The sequence below is a fragment of the Neophocaena asiaeorientalis genome, unplaced genomic scaffold (assembly GCF_003031525.2).
Source record: "Neophocaena asiaeorientalis asiaeorientalis breed wild unplaced genomic scaffold, Neophocaena_asiaeorientalis_V1.1 scaffold645, whole genome shotgun sequence".
In the NCBI taxonomy this organism is placed as follows: Eukaryota; Metazoa; Chordata; class Mammalia; order Artiodactyla; family Phocoenidae; genus Neophocaena; species Neophocaena asiaeorientalis.
The window spans coordinates 4,137-30,589 of record NW_020175023.1 but is presented as its reverse complement, the minus strand read 5'-3'; the positions used below and the strand labels follow the sequence as shown (position 1 = coordinate 30,589).

At 47.1% G+C, this 26,453-nt stretch overlaps 1 protein-coding gene across 1 annotated transcript; it reads right to left on the bottom strand.

The window, feature by feature from the left end:
- Nucleotides 1-4,063: 4,063 nt before the first annotated feature.
- Nucleotides 4,064-22,761, bottom strand: KIF2C (kinesin family member 2C). The gene is made up of 21 exons (XM_024762923.1): nucleotides 22,636-22,761; nucleotides 21,686-21,780; nucleotides 19,081-19,182; nucleotides 18,865-18,913; nucleotides 16,573-16,695; nucleotides 14,698-14,823; nucleotides 14,046-14,146; nucleotides 13,298-13,393; nucleotides 12,603-12,657; nucleotides 12,349-12,511; nucleotides 10,883-10,973; nucleotides 10,549-10,612; nucleotides 10,378-10,469; nucleotides 9,475-9,617; nucleotides 8,487-8,691; nucleotides 8,258-8,368; nucleotides 7,317-7,384; nucleotides 6,874-6,979; nucleotides 6,667-6,780; nucleotides 4,854-4,977; nucleotides 4,064-4,744 (listed from the first exon to the last, which is right to left on the bottom strand). Exons 1-21 carry the CDS (start codon nucleotides 22,700-22,702, stop codon nucleotides 4,662-4,664), a joined length of 2,178 nt encoding a protein of 725 aa, XP_024618691.1. The 5' UTR covers nucleotides 22,703-22,761; the 3' UTR covers nucleotides 4,064-4,661.
- Nucleotides 22,762-26,453: the final 3,692 nt, after the last annotated feature.

Here is a 26,453-nt window from a genome sequence, read left to right as displayed (position 1 = left end):
TATAATGGAAAAGAATCTGAAAAAGAATATATACATATATATATAACTGAATCACTGCTGTACACCTGAAACTAATACATTGTAAATTAACTGTACTTCAATTTTTAAAAAGAGGTTAAAAAAAAGATCAACACACAAAAATCAGTTGTGTTTCTATACACCAGCAATGAACAATCTGAAAAGGAACTTAAAAATAATTCCTTCTGCAATAGCATCCAAAAGAATAAAATACCTAGGAAATAAATTTAACCAAGGAGGTGAAAGAGTTGTACACTATAAAATATTGTTGAAAGAAATTAAAGACCTAAATAAATGGAAAGACATCTTGCATTCATGGATTGGAAGACAATATTAGGATGGCAATACCACACAGAGTGAATGTAATCCCTATCAAAATTCCATCAGCCTTTTTTGCAGAAATGGAAAAGCTGATCCTTAAATTCATGTGGAATTGCCAGTGTTCCTGAATAGCCAAAACAATATTGAAAAAGAACCAACTTGGAGGACTCACACTTTCTGATTTCAAAACTTATGGGAGTTCCCTGGTGGCCTAGTGGTTGGGATTTCGGGCTTTCACAACCACGGCCCAAGTTCAATCCCTGGTCAGGGAACTGAGATCCCACAAGCCTCGCGGCACAGCTGAAAAAAAAAAAGAAAACCTTATTACAAACTACAGTAACCAACAGTGAAGTATTGGCATAAGGATAGACATATAGACCGAGGGAATAGCATTTAAAGTCTCAGAAATCAGCCCATTCATATATGTTCATTTTCTTTTTTAAAATTTTATTTTCATTATTTCTTCCAGTTTATTGAGATATAATTGATATATAGCACTGTATAAGCTTCAGTTGTACAGCATGATGATTTGATTTATATACTTATGAAGTGATTATCGCAATAAGTTTAATGAACATCATCTCATATAGATATAAAATAAATAGAAAAAATTTTTTTTCCTGTGAGAAATCTTAGGATTGACTCCCTTAACAACTTTCATGTATAACATACGGCAGTATTAACTATATTTATCATGTTGTACGTCACATCCCTAGCACTTACTTATCTTATAAATGGAAGTTTTTACCTTTCGACTGCCTTCATTCAATCCCCTCCTGCCTCTGCCATCAACTGACTTTCAACAAGGTTGCCAAGACAATTCAATGGGGGAAAGAACAGTCTTTACAATAAGTGATGCTGGAAAAACTGGATCTTGACATGCAAAAGAGTAAATTTGGACCCCTACCTCATAGCAGCTACAAAAATTAACTCAAAATGGATCAATGACCTAAATATAAGAACATAAAACTCTTAGAAGAAAACATTAGAGTAAATCTTCACAGCATTGGATTTGGCATGAGACTCTTAGATATGACACCAAAAGCACAAGCAACAACAAAAATGTAAGTTAGACTTCATCGAACTTAAAAACTGTTGTGCTGCATAGGATACCATCAAGAAAGTGAAAAGACAACTCACAGTATGAGGGAAAATATTTGCAAATTATACATTTGATAAGGGTCCAGTATCTAGAATATATAAAGAGCTCTTACAAGTCAACAATAAAGACAATCCAACTTAAAAAATGGGCAAAGGACTTGCATATACACAAGAGAATTGAAAACATATGCTCAGACAAAAACTTGTACATGAGTATTCATAGCACAAATGGTCTGTTCATAATGCCAAAAAGTGGAAACAACCCCCAAATTCATCAAGTGAAGGATAAACAAAAAGTATAGCCATGCAATTGGAATATTATTGGGCCATAAAAAGGAGTGAATTGATATATGCTACAACATGATTCTTTAAAACATATGCTAAGTGAAGAAGCCAGACACAAAAGACCACATATGATTCCATTTATATGAAATGTCCAGAATAGGCAAATCCATAGTGAAGGAAAAATAGATTGGTTGTTTCCTGGGGCTGCAGGGAGAGATGAATGGGGGTGTGTATGTGGCTGCTTGAGGGTAATTTTTTTTTTTTTTTTAATTGAGGTATAGTTGACGTGCAACAGGATTTCTTTTTGGGTCATAAAAATGTTCTGGAATTAGGGGTGATGGTTGCCCAATTAAATGAGTATACTAAAACCCACTAAATTGTACACTTTAAAAGAGTGAATTTCATACTGTGAATTACACTTCAATAAATGTAAAAATGGATTTGGCATGAAGTCTATTTTCATTATTTTAATTAATCAATTTATTTATTTATTTTTGTGGTACGCGGGCCTCTCACTGTTGTGGCCTCTCCCACTGCGGAGCACAGGCTCTGGACGCGCAGGCCCAGCGGCCATGGCCCACGGGCCCAGCCATTCCACCGCATGTGGGATCTTCTCCGACTGGGGCATGAACCTGTGTCCCCTGCATCGGCAGGCGGACTCTCAACCACTGCGCCACCAGAGAAGCCCACATTTTCATTATTTTTTAAAAAGCCCTGGCATATTCAAGAAATAAAGGCCAGTGTGGTTGGAGAACAGTGAGTGCCTAGAGAACCGTTCATTCATTCATTCAAAATATTTTGTGTGCTTGTCATATGTTCAGGATATTGTGGATACAGTATTAAAACAAAAATCTTTGTTCTTATGTGCTTAAATAGCTAGTAATTATATAGCACTTATTAAGTGTGAGACATTGTACCTATTGCTTGGTGTGTGAACTCAGTTTTCTTTTCCTTTTTTTTGGGCCACACCGCACAGCTTGTAGGATCTTAATTCCCCAACCAGGGATCCAACCCAGGCCCCTGGCAGTGAGAGCACAGAGTCCTAACCACTGGACCACCAGGGAATTTCAAAACTCAATTTTCATAGTAATTCTATACTGTACAAGCATTATTCCCATTTCAGAGAGCACAGAGGTTAAACAACCCACTTAAGGTTCTGCAGTCAGAGGTCGGATCCCACCCTGCACTATGGCTTAAGAAGCTGGGCTCTTAGCTTCCAAACCATTCTGCTCACATTACATTCTCACTGGACCAATAGAGAGGAGCTGACCAGGTGGGGCCTAATAGGCCATGATAGGGCATTTAGAATTTATTCTTTGTGTTATTAAAGGGTTCCAAGCAGGGGAGAAACTATAAAGATTCTTCTGGCTGCTTGAGGAGAATGGGTCACTGGGAGTTAAGAATTCACAAAGGGGGGCAGTTAGGGAAGATGGTCAGGTCTGGGATGGTGGCATTGGACCTTTGCAATTTAGTATACTAAAATCACTAAATTGTACACAAAATTGTGGGTATTGGTGGCCTTGTTTTACAGATGTGAGAGAAGTTAGGTATCTGGAAGCTTTTAAGGCCTCAAGAGTTAGTGCCATTTCTGTCAAACTTCTGATTTAGCTGAATTTCTGAATCCAGGCCCTCTATTTGGTTATTTAATGGCACCTCAAACTCCTGTAATTTTCTCACCATGAGGTAGAGAATGCCCCTACTTTACAATGAAGTAACTGAGTCTGAGAGGGCTAGAACCTGGTCCATCTGACCCCACTCTTCTCTGGGGTTTCGGCAGTAGCCCACATGACCCATGCCCCACCATGTCTCCCGGACTGAGGCCTTTCTGAAACACACATTTGGTTGTATGGCTCCCAGGCTAAAAACCTTTCAGTGGCACATTACCATTTAGATAATTCACGTTCTGTGACACGGGATCTGGAGTCTTCTAGTTCCCAAACCATACATGCCCTATTGTTTGGTTTCTCAGTCTACCTGGCAAACTTCTCATTTTTCAAGATCAAACGTGTTACCCATCAGATTCTTTCCTGTCTAGCAAGGCAAGTGCTTTCGTGTCAGTGTTGCCACAGAATCTTTTCACATGCCTTGAGCAGACTGTAAATGACAGAGCACCATCTCCTTTCTGCTTACGGCTCCTGTGCCCAGGAGAGGGCCTAGGACCTAGTCAGCATTGAACAAGGCAGAGGTTGGAGTCTTCACCATGTCACTGAAACTGCAGGTGTAGATTTGGTCTCCTGGGTAGAGTACAGAATCAGCACTACCCAGAGTTGCAGTAGGGTCCTAAGTCCCAGAAGGCTCATACACATCCCTGGCACTTCCCACATACCACTCAACAGGCTGATTTTTTTCTCTTTATTGTTAGACACAATGTATAAATACATAAAACAGAAAACAGCAGGGATCCTCTTGGGCCTCAAAAAACAGCAGGGAAGGAAGAGGTCCCGGCAACTTTTTTTCAAGTACAAAACATATAAGTGCCCCGACCAAGGGTATGGAAGGCAGGCCAGGGCCAGCAGAGCTGAACTAAAGGCTCCTTCCCTCTCCCAAGAGCCAGGACAACCCCAGGGAGCTCTCCACCAGCAGCCAGTCCACACAGGCAGAGTGCTGCCCAAGGGAAAACTCTACACCAGAGAGCTTTCCCCTCTTGGAGAGAAGGGCAGCACATAAGATAACTAAAAGCTCCCTCTTTCCATCCTTGTTCCCTTCATGGCTACAACTGAGGAAAAGAAAAGTCGTGTCCCATGCACTCTGACCCCTCCCCAGCTGCCCTGGGCCCAGATGCCCCCATACTTGGCATTTACCAAAGCTTGTCCCAGCTCAGACCTTGACTAGACCCACCAGGTGCCCAGACCCACCAGGTGCCCAGAGTTCGCTGAGGAGGGAAGGGGAGGGGAAAAGGCTGGGTGTGACACCAAACAGATCTTTATTTGCATTCGTCAATGGGGCCGTTTCTTGCTGCTTATTTGTTTGCTGGCCTGCTCTTCTAGCTGCATGGCCAGGCGCAAGGCCTTGAGGACATCTGGAAGGAAAGGGTGGTGCACCCGGGGTTAGTGAGTCTCTCAGAGGCCTCATTCCCTCTGGCAGAGCTGCCATCACCCGCAGAAGGCCCATCCTCTGGCCGCACCCACCTTGCAGGGCTGAGAAGTGCTTGGCTTGCTGGGCCAGGGCACATTCTGCTTTATTCACAAAGGTCTCCAGGTCGTAGTCTGGCTGCTCAGCCATCTCGGAGAGCTCCAGCCAGCCCGGCCCTTCCTGCAACAACACAGCGCGAACCTTGTCAGGTCAATAATGACCAAACCATCTAGCAAATCATTCCTAGGGCTCTACCATCTGCAATGCAGATGCCCACTCCTCCAGCCATGCCCCATACCCTGCCTCCTGATCCTCTCCCAGAAATTCTCAGCTTGAATTCATCCTCTTCCCCACCCCAAATTTGTGCGTGTGCCTTATATCAAATGAATGTTATCATCTGTCTTGATGCTCAAGCCAGAAATCTCAGCAAGAACTTCTTTCACCCTGCTTGTCCCCCAATCCTACTAATTCCACCCCTGAAATGGTTCTTAAATCTCATGCCCTAATTCCAATACCATGGCCATGGTCATAGTTGGTCTAGACACCAACATCTCTCTTGAACTCTAACAATCTTCTAACTGCTCTTAACTCCTAAGTGCCTCTACTCATGCTCGCCCCACATCCCGAAACCAGCCTCTATACTGTGGCCATAGTAAGGTACCTAAAGCTCCGATGTGACCATGTCACCACTCTGCTTTACTCTCTTCAAAGGCATCTACTGCCCTCATAACGAAGTCCAGGCCTTTGGTGTGAACCATTAAGGCCCTTTAGCATCAGGTCCCAGCTGACCTGTCCACAGCCTTGATCTCCTTCCCTCATCTACTCACACCTTTTGCTCTGGCCAGAGTGAACCTCTCATTCTTCCTGAAAGTACCACGTCCTTTCAAACATTTGTACCCTGAGCATGCCACGGAGGGAGGACGCATGTAGGTATTTATCCTCAGTTCTAAGTGCCCCGAGCTCTCCCCTCTGCTCTGCACTCTGAAAGCCCCATTCTTAGGGACTCTCCCCCACTTGCTCTTCCACAGCAGGGATCACAGCAGTGGTAGCATCTACCACTTACTAAATGCTGACTACAGGCTGGGGATGGCTGAGTGCTTTAAAAACATATCACTTGGGCTTCCCTGGTGGCGCAGTGGTTGAGAGTCCACCTGCCAATGCAAGGGACACGGGTTCGTGCCCCGGTCCGGGAAGATCCCACATGCCGCAGAGCGGCTAGGCTCGTGAGCCATGGCCACTGAGTCTGCGCGTCCGGAGCCTCCGCTCCGCAACGGGAGAGGCCACAACAGTGAGAGGCCTGCGTACGGCAAAAAAAAAAAAAAAAAAAACATATCACTTAATCCTCAGATGTAACCATCTTGTCTTGCCCATTTTGGGGATGAAGAATCTGGGGGCCCAGTGAAACTCAATGACTTTCACAAGGAAATCAGCTTATAAATAGAAGAGCCACGATTGATCAAGTCTTACTTTCGGGCCTGTTATCCATACTTCAGGTTTTTGGCCCTTGGTCTCAGCACAGGAGCTGGCATATAGAAAGTACTCACCAAACATTCACTGAACAAACAAGACAAGGTTACCCTCCAAACCCTCAGTCAGGAGCATGGGGTAGAGAGACCAGCTCCAGCCAGAACGATGGAGGAAAGCCTATGTGTGCCAGGCTGGGGAAGGAGGTGCGGTAATTAGCTGCTCTAGAAGAGCAGCTGAAAAAATAAATGGAGAATTAAGAAATGCTGGTGTAGACGGCTGCCTCTTGCCACCCCAGCCAGAAGACCCAGGGAGGGGCAAAGCCCAGGTCACGGTCAAGGAATGGCGCTGAGCCCGTGCTAGGATGGATATCCAGTCTCTCCCAGCCCAGGGCTAGCCCTCCACCTGTATAATCTCTTTGAGCTCTTCCATGGCCCTCTCCTCCAGCTCCCTGATCTGAGTCATGGCTTCATTGAAGCTGGACATCTGGGAAGACAGTTCCTCCTCTTCCTTGGAGAACTAAGGGGGCAAAAGCAGAGACACAACAGTGTGGGCCAGTCCCCATCTCAGGAGGCCACGTTTCTGTCTTGCCTGGCCCACCCTGCCCCTTACATTGCCTGTGCTCAGGGCCCTGTCAGAGCTGGCTTCCATCTCTTCTGTTTCCATCTGAGTTGGCTGCTCCCCACTGGGCCCACTGTGGGGGCTCAGCTCCTTGACCCTGAGAAAACAAGAAGGTCTCAGATCCCACAGCAGCCTCCTTGGCACTCAAGAGTGTGCAGCACCACTCAGATTGCGAGACTTTGAGGAGATGGACTAGCAGCTTTGCTTTGGCCTAGGAGAAGTCCCTCACTCACACTGCTCCCCACCAAAGCCTGAGGGGATCGGAAAAAACCTTGTAGCATCATATATGAACTCCCAGGCCTCAGATTCAGTGAGTCACAGAAGAGGAGACAATGGGCACTGAGTCGCCAGAGCTTCCTCCCCACTCTCATTGCTGTCATTCCCTCCCCCATCCTGCACCCCCTCCCCATCCCACCTGGTGTAGGTACTAGTACCTGTCTGCATATCTTAGTGTATTTAAAGTATATTCACAGGAGCTTATGCCTGGTGAGATCATGGCGATCTGCAAAAGAGGGAATGGGCACTTAAAGGTCAAGGGTCACAGGGTAAGAGTGCTCTTGGGGAGGCTGCCAGTAGGAGTTCTTTAGGCTGCTAATACCCACGTGGAATTGGGGGCAGAACCCATTAAGCAACCACTCTGTGCCAGGCAACTTGCCCCATGAGCCCTGCAAACTAAGGTGCCTTAAAAATTGGTCCCTGGGGACTTCCCTGGTGGTGCAGTGGTTAAGAATCCGCCTGCCAATGCAGGGGACATGGGTTTGAGCCCTGGTCCGGGAAGATCTCACATACCGCGGAGCAACTAAGCCCGTGCACCACAACTACTGAGCCTGAGCTCTAGAGCCTGCGAGCCACAACTACTGAAGCCCGCATGCCTAGAGCCCGTGCTCTGCAACAAGAGAAGCCACTGCAATGAGAAGCCTGCGCACCACAACAAAGAGTAGCCCCCGCTCGCCGCAACTAGAGAAAGCCCACGCACAGCAACAAAGACCCAACGCGGCCACACACACACACACAAAAATCACTCACAGTTGTGGCCCTCTATTTCCTAGGCTGGGAGCCAATGACCCCTGAGGGAAGCCACAGAAGAGACGAGGACTGCCTCTCCTGCTTCCCCAAAGGTCCTCCTTCTGAATTCTCCAGCCCCCTTTTCATCAGGTAAGGGAGGAATGACCTTCCCCAAAACAAGAGCTGCACGGACATACAATAAAGGGAGAAGACCCTTTCCTCCCCTCTTGGGTAGGCAAAGAGGAGCCTGGTGTCCAAAAGCAGGGGGTGAAGCCCAGTCAAGTTAGAGCCTAGAAACCCAGGTGGCCAAGAGCACCAAGCCTCTTGCCCAGGGACAGGAGTGCACCACCTCCAAAGGGACCCTACTCACCATGCAGGTCCTTGAGTTCTCCCCGATAAAGGAGTCCCTTAGCACCTGTGTCAGCTTGCTCTCGCGGAACGGGGTGTGAGCTTTGTTCTGTCCCAGGGCCCTGATGCACTCCTGGGGCACAGCAGGGGAAGCTGAGGTCCCCTCCCTCCTCTTGAGATGCCCACTCTCTCCCTCCCTCCCCCAGCAGCCCTCCAGGCCAACCCCCTCCCCTCCAGCTGGGCTCCACTACCTTCAGAGCCAGGAGACTCTTGTTGATTTCTGCGCCCTCCATGCGGGTCTGCCGGTCAGCACTGGAAGTGTCTGCGCCTCGCTCGTTCCCTGCCAGATCCACCAAAGAGAACTTGCCATGCACTCTCCCTTTGGCTCGAAGAAGAATCTGGAAACAGGCGTGGGAGCGGGAAGAGCTGGAGTTGGCAAATGTCTGCCCAGAGGTCCTGTGGCAAAGGAGGACAAAGAAGGACTATGAGCTCCCAGGGTCACCAGCCACCATGGCACCCCAGGTTCCAAAGCAGTCAGTTCTCCGGTAGCAGAGGGACATAGGTCAGGACTCTAAGATGTCTTGTGTCATCCTGTCCCACTTCTGTCCTGCCCTCCCTCCAGCTCTGGACCTAGTGGCTTACCCTTGCAGTCAAAGTACTGGATTCTGTGTGAGGGCCTTGGCCAGACCCCAGGACCCACAGGACATGGGGAAGCATGAGTTGCCTCTGCTGCAGGGCACACAGGGAAGGAGGGGCTGTCATGAACCACTTGCTGCAACTCAAGGGCCCTGGGGTGGGCAGCCCTCTCCCTGGGCCTCCATAAGCTGCCCAGCATCCACTGCACCACACCTAGGGCCCTGGTAGTGCACTTCCCTACCTCTATACAGGAAGGGAGCTGTGGCTCCATCACTTCCAGCCTAGAGCACAACCAGAGCTCCTGTCTCCCACCACAGAGGGAGGGAACAGCAAGGAGAAACCCAGAGAAGCCAGGAAGCATGCCTTTGGGTAAAAGCCGGGGAATAAAGCCTGCCTTGGTCAGATTCAAGATACTTTGACTCGACCCTGATAAGTCTCGTCCTGGGTCATCGGCCCCATTGAGACCACTTAAGGCAGAGGCCTTCAGAGCCCGCACCAAGCCAGGGAGAGCGGCGCTCTGTGGAAACAGCAAAGGACTCAGCGCTAGTCTGTTACCTGACCTGGCATTAGAAGGTGGCCCCTTCCCCTGGCCGGAACTCTGACCTGCAGGCACTGCCTATGTCGATCATCTTGATGACGTCATCAGCACAGCTCACCACGTGCTCCTGCAGCCCCACCACCTGCACCTGCTGCTTGCCATCCTCTAGCACGCGCAGCTTGGCCTTCTTGTTGAGCAGGTCGAACAGCTGTGTCAGGCAGGGGAACAAGGCCAAGGCCATCAGGCGCCGGGCACCCCACTGACTCCTCCCTCCTTCAGGGCCGGTCCCAGCTTAGACAAGGGCTGGCAGCAGGAAAGGCAGGAGAGGCTGAGCTGGGTTATGCCAGACTAGCAGCGGACAGTCCACTTGGGAGCTGAACCAGACTGCCTCAGTTTGATGCGACCCTGCTACTTTACTAGCTATGTGAACCTGGACAAGTACTTAGCCACCTAGCCTCGTTTCTCATCTGTACAATAGTGACAGTGACAGTAATACTTCCTAGTAGGATTGTGGTGATGAGCTGAGACAAGTAAAGCGCTTAGAATAGTGCTTAGCACCTAGTGACATCTTAATAAGCAACCCTAGCTATTATTATTATCTAGACCCCACTTGGGGAAGATGACTCTGCAAAAGTATAGAGGTAGAAAGATACATAGACATCTATAGAGAGAACACGAGTGTGAGAATGGGGAAGAAGAGAGTTGTGAGGGAGGTGTGTGGAGGGAGGACAGGGCACACACAGGCAAACCTCCCATCTGAGAGGTGGCCCTGAGGCATATTCCTGCCATGCTTGTTGAGCGTGGGTACCATCCCACCATTGGATGAAAGCTCCCACACGTTTGGGCGAAGTGGCCCAGAGGCTTGACAACCCACAGGTTGTTTGGCTTCTACAATTTCTAGCCAACCTCAAGGTTTCTGAAACTTCAGGGGCCCCAACAGCATAAACAAAGGGCTCCCTGCCAGCTACCTTCCCATTATAGATCTCGAAGAATGTCACATAGACTTCCAGGCCCAGGTTCCGGTATCGGGGCTGATTCTTCAGGAGGAAGACGTCCCGGGCTGTGGGGAGAGAGGCTGGATTAAGTAAGCGACCTGCCCTTCTGTGCCCAACCCCACTGTGGCAGAACACACTACTTACAGGCCATCGCATAGATCCCTTTCGATGCGTTCTGGGCTTTCCCACAGAGGTCTCCACCCATCGTCTGCAAAGGGAGGGGGCAGAAGACCGTGGTAAAGGGCCCTTGGCCTAGGCCAGGGCACTACTGGCTCCACCACCATAGTGGGCCACACCAAAGCTGGGAGGGGAGGCTGGACCTACTAAGGCCCCTCCTTGAACCTGGCACAGCAAAGGCATCTGGAGATGGGGCATCTGCACTGAGGGGATTTTCTGCAACAAACTCATTGTCCTCCTTTTCAGAGACCCAGGATTCCGCTATGGGTAGGCTTGCTCTCTGCCAGGCCTGAATACTCACATGAGTCTTACCACTTCCTGTCTGGCCATATGCAAAACAGGTTGCTTTTCCCCCTTCAAAGATTGTCTGTACGAGTGGCCTTGCTGTGAACCTAGGAGAAAGGATGGGGAAGAGTGTACATCTCTCCTCAAATGTGCTCCCTGGAACATGGAGCACAAAGCAGGACTCCTGGAGGCCTCCTTCCAAGTATGAGCACACCTCTCACACAAAGTGGTCCCACCTGACCCCATCCCCACTTATAAATTTGAAATTCTCCTAGCCACCTGGGGAGAGCTGGACCGACCTGCAGGCTGATGGTCCACGCTCTAACTGAGCACCTCCTCTACCCTGGAGACACAAGGTGAAAGCTTGAGCTTAGCAGCCGACTTCCAGCATAAGATATGCTACAAAGATCAAAGAAACCATCTAAAGTAGGAACCTAAATTATTTTAGGCTTTGTGGGCCTAAAATAGGTCTCTTCCATATATATACATACATACATACATAAATATACATATATATTTAATGATTCTTTTTTTTTTTTTTTGCGGTACGCGGGCCTCTCACCGCTGTGGCTCCTCCCGTTGCGGAGCACAGGCTCCAGACGCGCAGGCTCAGCGGCCATGGCTCACGGGCCCGGCCGCTCCGCGGCATGTGGGATCTTCCCGGACCGGGGCACAAACCCGTGTCCCCTGCATCGGCAGGCGGACTCCCAACCACTGCGCGACCAGGGAAGCCCTTAATGATTCTTTAAAAACACAAAATCCATTCTTAATTTGAGAGCCATATAAGAAGGGATTGCAAGCCAAATTTGGTCCATGGACTATAGTTTATCAACCTCTGGTCTAGAGCAGTGCTGTCCGATAGTAGCCACTGCCACACATGGCTATTGAGCACTGGAAATGTGGCTAGTGTAACTGAAGAACTGAATTTTTTTTTTTGGCCACACCGCATGGCTTGCGGGATCTTAGTTCCCCAACCAGGGATCGAACCCAAGCCCCCTGCAGTGGAAGCACAGATTCTTAACCACTGGAGTGCCAGGGAAGTCCCTGAAGAACTGAATTTTTAACTTTATTTAAACAGTCGCATGAGGCTAGTGGGTGTTGTATTGGACAGAGTAGTTCCAGAGTTTGCTGAGTCTGCTAAGCCCAGTGGGAAATGGGTGGCTGCACAGGACATAGGAAGAACCCCTAGGGCTTGCCCAGCCCAGCTTCAAAGAGTACAATGGGTAATACCTCACTTCTGTCCACTCAAGCGTGGGCCACTAAAGCTGAAAAACGGGATGGGACAGCCCCAACAGGGCCTTCCAGGTGCTGGGAGCCAGAGCCAGCTCTGTGTCATGGCCCATCCAAAGAAAACACAAGAGGAAGCCAGGAAGGGCTTCAGGGTCAGCATGTCTGTGAGCGTGAGTGTTACCACAATGTCCCTCATTGGAAAGAGTAAAGTGTCAGGGGGAAGGAGGAGAAACAAAGAGGCAAGGGACTAACCTGTAGACGACTTCATTTGAAGCTGTTTCGTCAAATGCGAAGTCAAAGCAGAATGCTTGGTTCTCCAGGTACTTTGTTAAATCCACTTTTAACTTGGGCTCATGTACCAAGAGGACACACTTGCTAGGAACGGAAATCACATCAATTTCTTTCTTGGCCAATTCTGCAGAAGGACAGTATTTCAGGGGATACTCCCTGGACACGGGGGAACCCACAGTCAGTCCAAAGCCTCATTCTGACTGAATAGGGCTTACCTTGTTTATTCAGCGGTCGTTTCCTAACACAAACACATATCCTGTGCTCTTCAATCTTCGAGGATGAGAAAAGACAACCAAGAGCAAAAGGTCAGAGCAATATTGAAAGAAAGCTTGTCCACAACCTGTCCAGTTCTAATCCCAAGTTTGGCTCAGGCAAGGGCCAAGATCTAACACTGGAACCCACTATGCCCATAGTTACTCTGGAGCGTAAGAAGGTAGCTCTGAATTTTCTTCCCAGTTTCCTCACTCTGCTGCCTATAGGAGGGTTCAGCACACTTTCGTGATTAGTAGTAAGAATCTAGCCAACCTACTGAAGCAGGGAGTATGGGGGTGTGGGAGTTGATAAAGATCAGACTCTCCCATCTAGGCCTCACTAGCTCCAGCCCACCAAAGGGTATTAAAAAATCCCTTGAGGGTGAGTGAAGATTCCTGCACGCTCTCATTGCCTTAAGAGATGATTCTGTCTCTCACTTGTACACCTACTCGGGAAAAGAATCTGAAAAGGAATCATATGTGTGTGTGTGTGTGTGTGTGTGTGTGTGTGTGTGTGTATTTACATATATATGTAGAGAGAGAGAGAGACTCAATCACTGTGCTGTACAACCAACACAATGTTGAAATCAACTATGTTTTAAAAAAAAATTGTACACCTACTCAGGAAGGAGAGGTAGAAACCCTTTGGGATTACTTACAGGATCAGTCACAGTAAGTGGATGACATTCCAAAGTAGCCCGAAATTCTTTAATCATCCGGGAAAATTCCCAGTTTGGAAAGTTGTTGTCATACTCCTGTTTGGGATAGGAGTGAAGAAAGACTGACTGCCAAGATGTTATGTGCTCTCAGGCCTCAGTGCTAGGAACAGCAACAACAGCTCTTCATGTGCACACAGCCCTGCAGGGCTGACAAGCCCCCATACGATCTCACTGCCCCCAACTCTGGCTCTGGGCAGAGAACCCAGGAACAAAGTCTTGGGAACAAAGATTGGCAGGGGGCCTAGGCATGCACAAACCACTCTAGAATCTGGGGCAAGAGCCACTGTCCCACATCTTAGGAGACCAGCAGGCTGGGATTCCCCTGTGCCATTAACCCAACTAAAGGGAAATAATCCAAACTGGAACTCCACTGTGGCACCCCTGCATACACGCAACTAGGAAGTTGGGGGAGGCAGGCAACTGTGCCCAGCAGCCCACTGGACACTGAACTGTGTGATGGGCGTGCCCATTGGACAATCAGCAGCAAACATTCCTCATCTGAGGGCCTTCAGAAGAATATCTGAATTATTTGTTCTCTGAATCCTGATGAGAAACTAGTTAAACTTCTTGGATATCAGAACTGGAGCCTCAGAAATGCTGGGGCCGTACTGTTATCTCTGTTGCAGACAAGGTTTCAGTTAAGGATGCCTGTCCAAAAACCTTTGCCCTTGCTTCCCAAGAAAGGTACCTGAGCTCGTTTTATTCTCATTTCAGAGTTCTGGGCTCTTTTCTCTTCTCGCTTGTTCTTCATTTTTTCCATTTCCTTCACAATACAAGATTTCCTCCGAACTAGGGGGAGAAAAAAAAAGGAAGCCCTTTCTTTTACCTGTCTAGGCCAGCCTGTTCTTCTCTGGCTGTTGTGTTGAGTCCTGGACCTTTCCCAGGACTAGGCCTTCTCTAGACCCTTGCTCTTATGTCACCATATGCATGGAGAGGAAGCAACAGCTATGACTCTTGGGATGGCCAAGCCCACAAGAGACTTGCTAATGTGGGCACTCCAGGTCTAACCCAAGCTCTCTCTATGCCTCTGTGGCATCTTCTCAACAACCAGAAGAGGTGAGATCATCCCTGCTTGGTCTTGGTGGGCACTCTGGGCTGTTCTTCGGGTGTTGGCCAAGACTTTAGCTGTGATAGCACCTCAACTACATCAGAGGGCTCCTGCCACCTGGCAGTGACAGGGTCACCTCTTGTGAAAGATTGATTCCGTGGCCACAGGGAAACACGACCCCATGTGACAAACATGGTTTGAATTCAGGTGCCAAGGCAAGCCAGGTGTGGGACAGGCTGTAACTACCTATCCTGCACTAGGAGCAGGGCAGCAGACAGCTCAGCGTGTCTACCTGAGTTCACAGGGTTTGCAGAAGAGCTGCCTTGGACGGAGGAATGGACTTGCTCTTCCACCTCCTCGTTGACCATCGTCAATGGTATCTCAGCCACTGCAGGGCAGGAGGGCCTAGTGGGGCCGGCTGTGGGGAAACAAGAGTCATTGGAGAAGCAGGCAGGCATACGGCAGCCATGCTCATCTAAGCCCTAGCGGGTCATAGGCCAGGAGGAAGGCTACCGACTGCCAGCTCAGCAAGGGCTCAGGCTCCTACCGTGTGAGCAAAGTTCAGGCTTTTTCCTGCATCTCGGCCCACACCTTGAACCCAACAAGTCCCTCCACAGGGGCTGGCTCCTGGGGTCAAGAAATTGGGGAAAAAAAAAAAAAAAAAAAAAAATCTTAAAGAGTGTGTGAGTAGCTCAGTGTGGGCTTCACCATGAAGGGCAAAGCCTTTAAAGGCCTGAACTCTTCAGGCTTGACCAAGCATGGGTTCTCAGGCCAGGCCAGGCCTTTCTACTCATTTAGGAGAAATTTCTGACTTCAGAACCCAGGTGGTTAACAGGAGCAAGGACTGAAACCTAGGAATAATGGGAAACTGAGCAACAACCAACCATATATTTTTTAAAAATAAATTTATTTATTTTTATTTTATTTTTGGCTGCGTTGGGTCTTTGTTGCTGCGTGCAGGCTTTTCTCTGGTTGCGGCAAGCAGGGATTACTCTTCTTTGCGGTGTGCGAGCTTCTCATTGCGGTGGCTTCTCTTGTTGTGGAGCACAGGCTCTAGGTGCGCAGGCTTCAGTAGTTGTGGCTCACGGGCTTAGTTGCTCCGTGGCATGTGGGGTCTTCCAGGGCGAGGGATCAAACCCGTGTCCCCTGCATTGGCAGGTGGATTCTTAACCACTGCGCCACCAGGGAAGCCCCAACCAACCATACTGATTCAACCCAGAAAGGTACAACCCACGGTGACTCACTACTTCCCATACCTGGTCGTGACCCTTTTGTTTGCCTTCACTTTATTAGAGCTGAATTTGATACACATTAAATGTAATGATTACAAAAATCACCTACTTTATTGACTAATAACTAGAAAAGTTGACAATTAAAAATGTTTGGGACTACCCTCTACCCTGCCGGTGCAGTGGTTAAGAATCCACCTGCCAATGCAGGCGACACGGGTTCAATCCCTGGTCAGGAAGATCCCATGTGTTGCGGAGCAACTAAAGCCCGTGCACCACAACTACTGAGCCTGCGCTCTAGAGCCTGTGAGCCACAACTACTGAAGCCCGCGAGCCACAACTACTGAGCCTGCGAGCCACAACTACTGAAGCCAGCGCTCCTAGAGCCCGTGCTCCAAAACAAGAGAAGCCACCACAGTGAGAAGCTTGCGCACCGCAACGAAGAGTAACCCCCACTTGCTGCAACTAGAGAAAGCCTGCGCGCAGCAACAAAGACCCAGTGCAGCCAAAAATAAATTTTAAAAAAAAGTTTTAAAAACTCCATTTATATAAAGTCAAAAAAAAGAGAAAAAGTTAATTTATGCAATCTGAAGTCAGGACGTAGGTACCCTTGGGGGCTTAGGAACTGGGAGGGGGTCTGAGGGGGACTTTTGGGGGTGCTGGTAATGCTCTGTTTGATCTGGGTGTCAGTTACATGAGTGTGTTCACTGTGAACTATGTAGTTAACGATAGGTTTACTCTTCTGTACATATATTATGTTTAAATAAAGTTTAAAAAGTAAAGTGAGATGATTTCCAGATAAGGGAGCAGTGGGGCAGGAGCAGAACAATACAAAAGCCAGGGAGTGTAGGAATCCTAGGATATTCTAGAACAGGTTCAGGGCGATGTGTGAGGACCACTCCAGGGCCTCAAACAAGGAGAACAGATTCATTACTCACTGGGAACTGAAAACTGCTTGCGGGAATTTGCAGATGCAGGCAGTTCCACCTCCATATCATTCTCCTGAGTGGTGATGCGAACCTCTGGGACAGTGGACATGCGAGTGGAGCGGCCTCGGAGACCTGAAGGACCAAGGGCAGAAGCCGATCAGTGCAGCATGATCAGGAGAGCCAACAGGCATAATAGAGGGGCCGTCGGGGGTAACCCTCCAAGAGTCTATACAGGAAAGGAGCCCACCAACTCCCCATTCCTTCCACCCAAGGAAAGGAAAAATTAGAAAGGCCAAGTACTAGTGACCCGAAAACTAATTTGTTACGTTCTGCAATCTGAGAGCTCCTGAGGGCTCCCACAAGAGCATCTGTCTTGAGTAAATGGAGGGACCTACAGACAATCTGAAATCATTTCTGGAGACATAGACCTAATCCCTGAAAAAAAGTATTCTTAACCTTAGCAACAGCACCTACCATTCTACAATCTTCCCATACCACGAAACATCATGAGGTAAGTATCAGTATTCCCAACTAATGGAAGATGACATTAAGGCACAGAAAAATTAAGCAACTTGCCCAATGCCACTCAACTAGTAAGTGTCAGAACCAGGATGTGAACCCAAGACTGCCAGATTCCAGTCTGGGTTTTTTCCACTGCTCCAAGATATTTTACAGAGCCAGGCCTGGGCCACATCTTTAGAAACCATGGGATCAGCTACCTGAATTTTCTGGAATCTTAAAAGAATGCTTAACTGAGAGAAACAATTAAGTTATACTTTAATTCTTGCCAATTTCTACCCATCTATATAGTTTCTCTCCATAAGAAAGAAAGAATGTACCTATAAATAAAAGAAGTAGTGAATTTGGAAATAAAACACTGGTGTCATATAAGCAAATATCAACTTGTACTGAATTTGAGTTTCCTAAATTTGGGCTGATCTGATGGCTCTATATAATCCCTATTTTTCATAAAGAGCATGAATTATTATAATTTTCCTATTTCTCAAAAGATCTATAATCTTGTGTTTCATTTCTACTGTTCAATATCATGCACATTCATTAAGGTTTTTTTTTCCATTAAAAGGAGCAGTGGCAGTATCCTTTCGTGTCATGCACGTGGAGTGGGATGGCTGCCACCCCCATCTCTCTTGCAGGCCCTTACGGTGGTATAGCCTGCAAGAGAGGGCCAGCAACACACCAGTCATGCCCAGCTGAAGCTCAAAACTGCACCACCTTTTACCTTGGGCCCCCGGGAACCTGAAGCTCCAGGCATGTCGTTTCTGGGCCCAAGGTGGCTGTGTTATGTCAAGGCAGTGATACCCCCTGGACTGGGACAGGCTGTGAGGTATAGCTGGTTCTGGGTTATAAGCTGGATTATTTGGGCAGTTTGTGCCTACAGCCACTGTCACAGATGACTGTAGTCAAAGTAGGTTTATGCTGACTCCTTCTGCAGAGAAAGCCCAACCTTCTGTTGGGAGTTCGAGGCATTGTTATTATCTGTCCAATCTCACCCCACCCCCAGATCACCACAGCACTGCCAACTCTACTTCTAAATGGCCCTGACCTAGCTTTTCTCACAGCCTGCCCACCACCTCACTCCAAGGCATGTTGTTCCCCCAAGGAGAGAAAACAAGCCCACAATGGCTGATTACTGCTCTGGATTCCACAGGCCAGTCAGCAAATTTCCCAAATGCACCAAGTCCCTGAGAGGTTGGCCTAAGTAAGAGCTGTAGGTTGAACTGCTGAATTCTTTCTCTCCTTTTCTTTTTTTTAAACTGATTTAGAGGTATGACTGACATATAAAAAGCTGTAGATATTGAATGTGTACAATTTGATGGGTTTGGAGGTAGGTATACACCCATGAAACAATTATCACAATCAATGCCATAAACCTACTCATCACCTCCAAAAGTTTCCTCCTGCCCCCTTTGTTTTGTATTTTGTTTTTTCCTTTTGTGGTAAGAACACTTAACATAAGATCTACCCTCACAGTAAATTTCTAAGTATACAATACAGTATTATTAATCATAGGTCCTATGTTGTACATTAAATCTCCAGAACTTCTTTATCTTGCATAACTGAAACTCTGTACCCTTTGACCAACACCTCTCCCTTTCTTCCTCCGTGTAGGTTAGATTCTTCCTCACTGAGTAAGATGCTTGGAAGACAGGGCAGGACTCAGTCCACACAAAAGCCACCTGCTAAACTGGAGCAATGAGTCTACTTCACAGCTTCCTGAGCTCCAAGAACATCATTCTTGGCACAAACCCCATGACAGTGAGCCAGTAGAAATCCATTTACCTTCCTTTGGAGCAGGAATTTTGGAGCTGACTGATCTGCGCTTTTGTTTCTGAAAAACAAAACAAACCACCACAATATATGGCTCTTATCAATTCTCAAGGGCCTATCCTGGGCCCATGTGCTGTGCTAAAGAACTAAGCAGCCCCAGAAAACAAACCAGCAAAGAGCCAACAAGCCAAATGGGGCACTGGCTGCAGTCAGGTGACAGGCACCTACCTGAACCGTTACATTCTCCTGCAGGGGCAGATTGTCCTTTGGGTGTAAAGGAAGAAGCTGTAAGATTTCTGGGTTTATTGCAGCCACATCATCAAAATCAATCTGCAAGGAGCAAGTAAAAGCTTCTGTGAACAACATAGCTTGTTCAATCCAATTGCATCTCTGCAATCAAGGCTACCCCTAGATTCAGACTTTATAAACTTTAAGTTCCACCAAGTATTAATAGCTATAAACAAATATTTATTCCCTAGTCGTGTTTTACCATCTAGATGGATATTGCTTTCTGATTCCAAGCCAATGGTACCTGTCAGTGATGAGAATGAGGTGAAGAGGAAGGCAGACAGGCAGGCAAACAGTCAGGAAGTCCACAGCAGATCTAGGCCACTCAGCTCCCCTACTGCTCTGCGGGGCAGTGGGGTCCTACTGGGCATAGCCCCCTGAGCACCCCTTGCTGCCTGACACCAAGGAGGAAACAAGTTCTAACTGCCCACTGATAGTCAAATGGAGGGCCCTTCAGGATCTTATGGGCAGGGACCAGTTCCTGAGAGCCGCTACCTAATCCTAAATCTACCTACATTTTCTACTGGGCCCAGAAAGTTCAGACCCAGAAACTTCTTCCCCAGTCTTAGTGTCCTGCTCAGGCCTTCCCTACTTCCTGCTCATGCCTGCAATAAGGTCACAATTCTAGGTTTACATCACCAGAGTCCTGAAACCCTCTGGGGACAACTCAAACTTCACCAGCATACTTCACAGCAGGTTCAAACACACCTAAATAGTACCAACTTGATTATTTCTGTTTCAAAATGTGAAAGAGCTGAAGCATGTACTCCAGGGTGAGAGCTTCACCTCCTACATATGCAACCTTTATGTATTAATCAGCTATTCAAACACTTATTAGGCATGAGTAAGGCTGTAGGGGGAAGGTATTCAAAAATGAATTAAGACATGTATTGCCCTTGCTTTCAGTGAGCTCATATGCTAGTGGGAGACACAAGCCATGTGCACAAAGGGCTAGAAACCAAAGCAGCATGGGATAGACGAGAAGGACAGAACCACCAAATGCAAAAGCTGGCGAGTACTTCAGTAGCCAGGCTTCTATCCACTTTTCTTGGACAGCTACAGACCCTTACCCTCCCCCACTCCCCCGATTCCAATCCCTAGACTACAGAGAGCATAAACAACACAGGAGACCAAAGTTCTGACATTAACTGATCCTCACTTTGATGATTCAGGAGGAAGGAATAAGAGTGAGAGTGTGAAGGCAGCGAGACACTAGGCAGGATCATAGAGTGGGGAACTGCCCCATTTGTCCCTGGCACTACTTTGGAAGGAGTGTGTGGTATAAAGAAAAAAAGTTGATTGGGATCAGATCTTGAAAAGGCTTTAATTCCTCACTAAGAAGTTTGGACTTTATTCCAAAGGCAATATTTAAGCTGGAGTGAGACCCAATAAGAGCTGTATTCCTAAACGAACAACAAAAACAAAAATAAGTCACACGGAACTGCTAATAGATGGTTGACAGGAATTTTAGGAACCTCTTGATTCAAGGACAGATAATGTAAAGAATTCAGTTCTTCTATTTCTCAGATATACCACCTAAATATATGCATACCTACCATAAGGCACGATACTAAGCAAGCCCTTTACATGTGTTATCTGTTAAGCTCCACGGAAGAGGGTCCAGGTCTGTCTTATTCACTTCTGTATCCCCAGTACCAAACACACTGGCTGGCATTTTGGAACCAGTACAAATGGATTTGTTGAATAAGTCCTCAAAACAACCCAAAATAAGTAAATATTATCATCCTCGTTTTAGAAATGAGGAAGTTGAATTTTTAAGAGGGACAGAAACGTGCCTGAGAACACATTAAGTAGGGGCAGAGCCAGACTCTAGAATTCAGGTTTTCATACTCTTAGCTTGGTGACCTCTTCACCACACCACAATGCCTCTAAAACATAAATATCTTAGGCACATCCCTCCTCTTCTCAAAATCCTTCCAAGGCTCCCACTGCCTACAGAATAAAATCTTAAACAACTTACTGCCAGAGACAAAGACCCTCTAGTTTCCTTTTTTAGCCTTTTTGCTGCTGCCAAGCATCCTTGGCCTTCCTCAATGCCCGGAGCCAGCTTCTTTACCAGTCCCCGTGAGGGCCATCTCACTGTTTCTGTTAAGCTTTCTGGCCCCCACAAGCCCAGCTCATCCTCAGTGAGTTTCCACCTCTGAGCTGCTCTAGCATTATTCATCTGTAGTTGCCTTCTATTATTTGGTGTTTCAGAAACATACTTTTGTCTCCCCAACTAGATTATCAATTTTGCTCCCCAAATCAATATCATACGTAGTGTGCACTCAGAGCTAGCTTGGGTGGGCAAAGGTTTTAGAATCCTGTGCAGTTTACTTTCTAGAAACACAACAGAAACTGTTGATTGCTTCAATTTAGAACAGGCCTGCCTAAATAAAATCCCAATGCATTCAAAGAGGACCATATTTAAGACTAGGGAGGACAAGTCGACATCAAAAACAAGGCTGACACAAGTTCCATTTCCACACACATCTTTTAGGTAGGAAGGTGTTAAATGTGGTACAGGCATACTCATAGAACCTACCTCTTTGCCCTTTGTGGCTCCTCCTTCGGTCCATTCCACCGAAACGCAGGATTTCTCCAAGTTCACAGTCCTTACATTGGCACTGTGAATTAAGCCTATAGTATGGAAAGATCAGAGTTACCCATCTTTTTCACTTTTAGGATCCCACAGAGACTCTTAATGTAGAGTTGGCCTGAAGGAAGGGACAGTTGACTTTCTTTCTAACCCCAGGAGACAAACCACCTGACACTTCACCCTTGGAATATCCCACAGTGAGGTAGGCAAGGAACAGTTCTTAAAACTGAGCTGCAGAGGATAAGGACTCATCCCTACTCAAAAGAGAGCCTGCTATGTGGTGAAGGTATGTTTGGGCAGGGGAATCACTCTAGTGCTTAGGTGAGCAGTTCCTCAACACAGCACTGAGGCTCTAGCGCCCTCAGGTTTCCCTATCTCACTCCTGACCTTTATGTCAGACAATTCTAGTGATATAGGTGTTAGACCTGCCAGAGGTGAGGTAGCTGCTCAACTAAAAAAGAGAGGGTAGGATTGCAAGCTCCTGAAGAGCAGGGATCTCGTCTGTCTCGTTACCCTGAATCCCAGTATCTGACATACAGCAAGTGCACAGCGTTTATGGGAGAACAGAGGGGCCAGAAAGCCGAGGTCCCTGCAAGAGCAGGGCAGTTGCAGGGGCGAACTTTGGAGGGGAAATGAATCCAGCAACCCTGACGTCCCGGAGAGGTCCAGTGACACAAAGGAGCTCCGCTCATTCCTGAAGGACGGGGAGGGGACCCACCGCCAGTGCAGAGGCCCCTGGCCCTGGTAGAGAAGACTGACTGCCAGTGCGGAGACCTAGACCTGGGGGGTGGAGGGGAATCCCCAATAGTGATTCAGGGCCTGCTGTTTGGGGAGGGGAGGTAATCTCTGCCGTCTCAGCCCACGGGTCCCCTTGGCCTCAGGACCCCGTCCCTCACCATTACTGCGTTGTATCTTGATGGCGAGACCGGGAAACAGGCGAGCCTGAAGAAGCGACGAGTCCATGGGTAGGCAGGAGCTCCGGGAAGAGAAACGCGAAATGCCAGAAAATCACCACTCTACCAACACTGCGAAGTCTTAACGCCGCGTAAACCGCCGAAGTTTAAATCCCGCGCGCCGGCGTCCCTAAACGTCATCACGCTGTCGCCGGCCTCTCTTCCGCCAATCAGCGGCGCCCTGCGGAGCCTGTTGGGATACGTAGTCTCCGGGGGAGGGGCGCCTTCCGGGGCATGGGACCGCCCACTCGTCAGACCACAGCGGAGAACGCAGGGCTTGCAGAGAGCTCCGGGAGCCGTCGCGGCCGGAGGGGACAGATTACAGACATTCAGAGGGTTGCAGTACTGCTGGGGTTCCCTAAACTGAGAAACCTCAAGATGGTGTCTCAGAGGGAGGGCTCACGGGTCCTACAGTCATGGGTTCGAATCCGAACTTCTTTAGTTGCCTGCTCAGTGACCTCGGACAAGTTACAAACTTTACCTCTTCACGCAGTGGGGAGCATGTTTCCTCCCTCGCGGAATTATTGCTAAGTTTCAACGAGGGGCTGTCATTTACAATGAATGGAAGACCAGATTCACTGATTTTTTATCGAGTGTCTACCACGTGGTAGGCATGGTGCAAGGCGCTGGAGATAGCAATAATGAAAGCGACACGTAGTTCTTGCCCTCGAACTAACATTTCTAACGTGAACAGGGGACAAAAAGAAGAAAATTACAAGTAAATTACGATATGTAGTAAGTGCTCTGAGGGAAACCGAGAACTGGAATACAGAAAAATGGAAGAACCTACTTTAGATAAAATAGGGGAGAAATCTTTGAAGTGATACTTAACCTGACTCTAGAGAACAAGGAGGAATGTCAAAATGAAGGGCAGGGAGGTGGAGAGGCTTCCAGACTAAGATCTGACAATGATATATGCAAAGGCCTTGAGGTGGGACAGAACTTGATCTTGAAGAACTGAAAGAAGCCTGTATGGATAGAAGGCAATAGGTGAGGGGGAGAAGAATGAGATCAACTTAGCATCTTGTATCCCATAGTAATATTATAATTTTGGCTTTTGTCCTAATGAGAAATCATTGAAGAATTTTGAGCAGAGGAGTGACAAGATCTGAATTACATTTGATTTTATGTTTATTGGGCTTGCTGCTGTGTGGAGAACTGATTTGAAGCGGGCAGGACTGGAAGTGAGGTGACCTAGTAGGCAAGAGATTATACCGGCCTAGCCTGGGGTCATGATACTGGAAATGTAGCTAAGAGGATGGATTAAAGGTGTACCTTATTTGGGAGGTGGAAAGGTGGAGTGAATGGGTCTTGCTGATGGGTTTGTGAAAGGATTTTAGTCTAAAATGAAACAGGAGGATCTGAAATGGAGAATCTCACAAAGGCACCCTCCAAAGAATGGAACTTAGAGACTGATTTCCCATAATTGCCTGGTTTACAGAAAACAGACTTATTTCCTGACCAATGAACATCCACCAAGAATTACTCCCCATCCTCAAGCCAATTAACTTAATACTTTAGGACTCTGGTCAGACTTGCTTCTGGTCCATAAACACAACTCTGCCCAAACCCTCAACGGACTTGCTTGTATCTTGCTATAGCATATGTTTCTCAAATTGCAACTCAATTTCTGATAGGTCGAGCTTGCCTTGGTTTGCCTCTGTTTAGGTTGACAGGTTGGATACGTGAGTGAAGGAGAAGGGATAATCATGGATGACTGCTGGTTTCTGGCTAGAGCAACTGGGTGGGTTGGACTATTTCTTGAAATAGGAGAGTGGGGTTATGAAGGAAACAGTTTGGGGCGGGGGGTTAGGTCAAAAGCTTCACTTTGGTCATGTTGAGTCCGAGATATATACAAGACTTCAGAGTGGAGGTGTCAGGTTAGCAGTTGGATACCCGAATTAGGAGCTCAGGGAGAGATCCAGGCCAGAGATAGAGATTTGGCAGTCATTTTAGGTAGATGTATTCAGAGTCCTGGAACTAAATGAGATCTCCTAGGGAGAGAGTATAGATGGAGATGAGAAGAGCCATCATGGAGCCATGGGGCATACCAGCATTTTGAGGGAGTGCAGAGGAGGAGCAAAGGAGGTGAGATTAGGGTGGTTTGAAGGGATGAGGAAAACCAGGGAGTAGAAGTAGAGGAAGGAATGAAGGAGGAAGTAACTCTGGAGAACTGCAGTAAGGACGGGCAAGATGAGGACATGGAAGTATCCTTTAAATTTGCTAGCACCTAAGTCATTGGTGACCTTGAGCAGTCTTGGTAAAGTATTGAAGATGAAAGTCAGAGTAGAGAGAGAAGTGGGATATTGTTTACAGATACATACATGTGTGATAAAAGAATAAAGATATGCTTGGGAATGATAAACACTAAGATTCAAGAGAGCAGTTGCCTCTGGCAGAGAGAGTAAAGTGGTAGGAGAGGGGTACTTCAACAAAATAGAATTTTGTTTTTTAACATGAATCATGTGTATACATGATGTTCATTATGTTATTTTCTGGGCCTCCTGAGTTAGGAGGGCAATATAAATTCAGACCCATCGCTACCCTTTTTGCTTTTTCCACCTGTGGGTCCAAGTAGTTGCAACCTTCCTTGCTGCTTCCCAAGGCCCTTGGGGCACTTGGGGTTTTGCAGGGGGCATTGCCAGTTCCTCAACCTTGGGCAGACCTAGTGAATTTCTCCTGGCCCTGAATGGGTGATAAAACTCCAGCCCTCATAACTTGTTTCTGATTCCAATACCCTCCTGTTATAGGAACCTGAAGTCAAGGAATTAACACCGAGTGGTCCAAAAACAGTAAAACCTATAGGAAACTCAGAGTCTCCAAAGTCGAGAATTCCTTTTGTGCCAAAAATGAAGAGAGTAGTCAGAGCAGCAAGGGGAACTGACCCAGAAGAGTCCCATGGTCTGAGAATAATGAAACCTCTAGGACTTTTGGAAACACAAAGCCATTAAATTGGGGACACTTACGTGTGCCAGGGACTCCAACATATTACCATGTACATATCACCGCAATAGAGAGGAAAAAAGCCCTCCCTTCCTTGAACTGGTAATGGAACAATCAGAGTCTATAAAATTGGTATGCTTTACATCAAAAAAATAGCAAGTTAAAAAAATCATTGTGAAAGGATAGAACAATATGTTTACAAAAAAGACATATATAAAAAAACAAAAACTAGAAACACTTTAAAAGTACAGCCACTGAAATAAAAAAACCTCTGGAACTGTACTACAGTTCCCAATTAATTAAATGATTTAGTGGATGCTAGGTGAAAGGTTACTGAGTACAGGATGTTTGTATGGTGCCAGAGTATTGCTCCACAGATTATTTGTTAACAATTTGTAAAGGGAAAGCACACCTTTATATGAAAAAAAGTGGCAGTCACCATTATAGCCAAGTGATCAAACAGTATCACCAGTAGTGAGGCACCCTGACATTAAGTGTCTCCTGATAGGATACAAGATGAAGTACACAGCATCATCTAAGAGATAATGATGCCAAAAATGTGTAAGTTAAATCCAGTCCAGCATCTAGACTTAGGTTTTATTCATTTTTTTTTTCTGAACTACTTGATAGTTGTGTTAAAAAAACACAATTTAACCGAATAAATTTGAAGATCTAATTGGCGATTAGACTGGTGACTCATGAATCGGGCAGCATTCCATTTAGCAACTAGGAGGGTGCTCTAAGTGGTTGTATAAAATGGAAGGTTTTTATAGGAAGGAGGGTGGGGCAAGGGAGCTATTAGCAAAAGAGAAGAAAGG

Excerpts from the sequence above, each read along its gene's own strand:
- KIF2C (XM_024762923.1), bottom strand. The coding sequence starts at position 22,702 with ATGGACTCGTCGCTTCTTCAGGCTCGCCTGTTTCCCGGTCTCGCCATC. Across the intron at positions 12,512-12,602 it reads ACGACCGCTGAATAAACAAG|AATTGGCCAAGAAAGAAATT; the intron begins GTAAGCCCTATT and ends GTCCTTCTGCAG. Across the intron at positions 9,618-10,377 it reads TCGAGATCTATAATGGGAAG|CTGTTCGACCTGCTCAACAA; the intron begins GTAGCTGGCAGG and ends TGCCTGACACAG.